Source organism: Cebus imitator, unplaced genomic scaffold (genome assembly GCF_001604975.1).
Source record: "Cebus imitator isolate Cc_AM_T3 unplaced genomic scaffold, Cebus_imitator-1.0 Scaffold121, whole genome shotgun sequence".
Taxonomy (NCBI): domain Eukaryota; kingdom Metazoa; phylum Chordata; class Mammalia; order Primates; family Cebidae; genus Cebus; species Cebus imitator.
In genome coordinates, this window is record NW_016107436.1 from 4,746,236 (window position 1) to 4,750,779 (window position 4,544).

The following is a 4,544-nucleotide window of genomic DNA, read 5'->3' on the forward strand; positions in this document are numbered from 1 at the left end:
GGGATGCAAGGCTGGTTCAACATACGCAAGTCTATAAACGTAATTCACCACATAAACAGAACCAAAGACAAAAACCACATGATTATCTCAATTGATACAGAGAAGGCCTTTGACGAAATTCAACAGCCCTTTATGCTAAAAACCCTCAATAAGCTAGGTATTGACGGAACGTATCTCAAAATAATAAAAGTTATTTATGACAAACCAACAGCCAATATCATACTGAATGGGCAAAAACTGGAAGCATTCCCCTTGAAATCTGGCACTAGACAAGGATACCCTCTCTTACCACTCCTATTCAATATAGTACTGGAAGTTCTAGCCAGAACAATCAGGCAAGAAAAAGAAATAAAGGGTATTCAAATAGCAAAGGAGAAAGTCAAATTGTCTCTATTTGCAGATGACATGATTGTATATCTAGAAGACCCCATCGTCTCAGCCCAAAATCTCCTGAAACTGATACGCAACTTCAGCAGTCTCAGGATACAAAATCAATGTGCAAAAATCACATGCATTCCTATACACCAATAACAGACTTAAAGAGAGCCAAATCAAGAACGAACTGCCATTCACAATTGCCACAAAGAGAATAAAACACCTAGGAATACAACTAACAAGGAATGTAAAGGACCTCTTCAAGGAGAACTACAAGCCACTGCTCAACGAAATAAGAGAGGACAGTTTACCCATCTGGAGCTCTGGGAGAGATTGAGGAACATAACTTCCGTTAAAAGCATTTTAAATATTTGAGGTCTGTATCTGTTGACACACAAAGATATTCATTACATATTATTAAATCACTTTGGGATTTTATTCCTAAAACATAGTTCCGAGAGTTATGATAAAAGACATAGCCATTATAAGTGATAGGCCTTAAACTAGCAACTGATAAAAGGACAGCTATGATACACAACCAGTAGGAAAGGGGCCATCACCAGCTTCCACCCAATCAAGAACTTACATTTTGCTGGGTAAATTCTCTGAACATAGCTGCCAGCCTGTCATCCTCAATATCACAGTCAGTTTTGATAGCCACATTGAGAATGTGAATTGGTTCATCCCTGGGAACCTGTGACTCAAGAACACAAGCCAAAGAAATTATGAGGCTGGTCAATAGAGATGCAGGTAGAAGTTATAACATTTGGTAGAATACCTGAAAGAGAGATGAACCCCACAGGATATTTTGGTTTGCCCACCAGTAGGAATGAGCAAATTGAAACCACTGCCCGACAGCCACAAAGAGATTAAAGTAAAGCACATAACTTTTAAAAGATAAGGCAGCAGAGGCATTAGCAACAGATGGCCCAATCTTTACTTGGCATGAACTTGAAGATCACTATGTCTCACCTTTTTTTTTACGAATAAAATGGGGGTGAAACTATTTACCACATCTCTTCACAGAATGTGAAGGAAAATGAGTGAAATAAGCCATCTGAACATATTCCCACATATTTTCTTAAAATTTATCAAACAATGGAAGTATCAAATCATGAAAAAATAACATTGTAGAGAAAGAACAATTTATTTACTGATAAGTGAAATTATTTAATAAAAAGACAAAGTTTTAAACAAAATGCCTCTTTTTTTCTGCAATCTAAAGTCCCCCAATTCTCTGAAAACTATCATTGTACCACTATGCAAAAATATAAGCCATGGCTAAGAATTCCAGCCACTATGCAAAAATATAAGCCATGGCTGAGTAAGAATTCCAGCAACCAAAGCCCAAATCCTTAAAACAATATTCAGAGATTCAGAGGCAGCTGCAATGGATATAGCTGAGCGCATTCTATGCTATGGACTCCAAAATTAATACATTTTTTTTTTTAAAGTTAGAATTTGTAGTCCACCTGTTTCCCAAAAAATACTTTGGTGAGGCATACAAAATTAAATACTATAAAGTGGAGTAAAAAGATGAATTCTTTCTTTTATAATAGTCCAAAGTCAGAAAGACAGTATACAGTACAAGTCCCATGTCTGAGGGAACAAAGCAGTCTCCCAAAAGGGACGTTATACCTTATCTTCATCATAAAGAGACGTGTGACCCGCCTCAGGGAATGTGGGGCTTTGGGGTGGAGAGTCAGAGAAGCAGCCCATCACTTCATCAAAGATCCTAAAAAAATACAAGAGAAACATCCACCATGAAAATCCAAGTGGCAGGAAACAAACACTGCCATTGCCAGCTGAGTCTAAAAAAATAATCTATCTTAGCCTGTGCTCAATAGTTAACTGAACAGAATCACCAGTGGCTAGGGGTGACATGCAAAATTTCACCAAGTGGCAGAAATTAGGAGGATGGATTGTTTAAACTCTAATAAACCATATATATTTTTTCTTTTTTAAAAAGAATGATCTAAAGCTTTTTGGCTTTGTTTTCTTCATATGTAAGATATGAGCACTGTTGTCATCATTGGTCTTAAAGTAACAAAAAGTGCCTGGAACTGGAGCAGTGACAGACCAATGTAATTACCCCTCCCCCTAGGGTAATGCATCAGTATACATCAAGAGATAGATGCTGAATGCATTTAATCAAAAGATGTATCGTCTCTTGTGGGGCTCACTCTAGTGTTATGTTTAATTTCTCCTGACATTTCACTCATCACAGAGCAGACAGCTTCTTCTGTAAGCTCCTCAGGAAAAGATGATTTTTGTTTGTTTCTTTTTTTCTGACCAGGCTCATACTACAAGTGGAGGCTTGTAGAATCTGAACGAGAGATAGAAATGGAAGCATATATACCTCTCCAAGGGCATATACAGCAAGAGTTACATCTTTTTAGCTGGCTCATGGCTATTCTGGGGACCTTTATTCATTTTGCAGAAAGCTGAGACCCCCAAAACCTAGATGTCCATGACTCCCCTTGTACAGACATAGTTCCACAATTACTTACCTGACAAAATCTTCGAAAGTCCGAAAAGAGACCATTCCGCCCATCCGCTGACATGGTGGAGTGAATGAGTTGTCCAACAGCACGTCGCTGACACTAGCTACATGGGTCATGCCATAGTGGTTGAGGTTGGAGGAGAAGGACATTCTAAATGGTAATTCAATCACGTTCATTAGATAATGAGGGTAGGAGCAAGGACTGGGAAAGTAACAATAGGGAAAAGGAACTAGGAGAAAACTCTGAAGTAGGGTCAGGTTGCAGAGCAGATTTGGTTTTTTAGCCCACTATGGATAAGGTTGTTTTGCTGGATTCATGTTAACCCTTTCTTTTGAATTTCCCCATATAAACTATATTTTCATCACTCCAAAACTTCTTCAAATAGAAAGCCAAGGATTGTTAGGAATTTCCAGGCAATTTTAATACAATTATAACATATCCAATGAATGAACAGCACATAGGGGTTAAAAACCATCCTGCATCTTCCCCCTCCCTAAAGCATTCCTTCCTTTAAAAGGAAGTAAGCAAGCCAAGTGAGTTGTAACTATGCAACACTTAAGGCATTTTGTTCTCTAGGAACTGTAATAGATTAAGTATTCACAGATATATAAAGGGATAGGTAGATATATGTATGTAAAACAACAATTTTAATTAAGTAATCTGAAATGGTTTAGTAAATAATTATATAAAATAAAATTATTTATGGTACAGAAACAGGTCATAATCTACAAAAGGAACTTTACTGAGGAATTTACTTTTTCTTTAAATGGGTAGGTAGGGATAGTTATTGGGGTTACAGTTCTCTCTTTTTGAAAGAGAGACATTTTTCAACCCCAAATTGCAAATTTTTCTTTTCATAGTTAAGCACTTCTATACCAAAGCAAAAATATCTCCATTGAAAGCCCTTCATAATTTCCAGCAAGATACAGAAGGGCAGAGCATGGGTCTCAAAGTGTGTGTAAGCATGATAAACAGCTGCTAAACGGAGATGCTTGAAGAGAACTGAGCTGATTTGTTCAATCTAAAAACACAATGAATCTATATATTCCTTGATGCACCTTAGCAGTATGTACTGATAAATAATACTGTTAAGTGTTTCTGAATGCTTAATCAGGACAGCCTGTTAGGAACGACCAAGCTAAAGGATGCCTCCAGGACTTGCCTGACATATTACCAGAATACTGATCTGAAGCAAGTTCAGAGCAAGGCAATGGCACTTGAACTTTGGGGAAGTGCCCCCAAAATCTCCTTGAGGTATACCACCTGCGGTGTTGGAGGGGGAAGAGAGACGGTAACATGGACTTGAGATCGTGGTACATATTGTACCCTATCGCAAATCATAATTATAAGGCAATCGAATTCTTTACAGGATGGGAGCGCTGCTCACACATACTAAAGAGACTAACACTCCAGGTTTTTATTCCTTTGGTGAGTGATGATTACGGAAAAGGTACATCATCTTCTGACAGTACTTGGGAGTCGAAGGCAGAGTGGGAGAGGAAACCATTGATACCATGAATGAAACAAACAAATGAAACACACATCAAGCAAGCCTTACACATGGTGCTCACCAGAAACTGGGATTCAGAGTTGTATTAATGCAGAAGTGCTATCATCCCCCTCTTTTCTAGGATCACCAAATACATTTACTAAAAGAGCAAGTTT

At 38.0% G+C, this 4,544-nt stretch overlaps 1 protein-coding gene across 9 annotated transcripts in view; it reads right to left on the reverse strand.

Annotated features, from left to right (window-relative positions):
• The window catches only part of ACACA (acetyl-CoA carboxylase alpha), a 324,534-nt gene that overhangs the window by 121,271 nt on the left and 198,719 nt on the right, over positions 1–4,544 (reverse strand). For 6 of the 9 annotated variants that reach the window (XM_017539866.2, XM_037742495.1, XM_017539859.2 and 3 more), the window contains 3 exons: positions 2,886–3,029; positions 2,014–2,110; positions 962–1,075 (listed from right to left, as the gene is read on the reverse strand). In XM_017539866.2, the coding sequence (XP_017395355.1) occupies positions 962–1,075; positions 2,014–2,110; positions 2,886–3,029 (355 nt within the window). The remainder of the gene's footprint in view (positions 1–961; positions 1,076–2,013; positions 2,111–2,885; positions 3,030–4,544) is intronic. The other 3 variants (XM_037742496.1, XM_017539861.2, XM_017539867.2) reach the window with 1 other exon arrangement.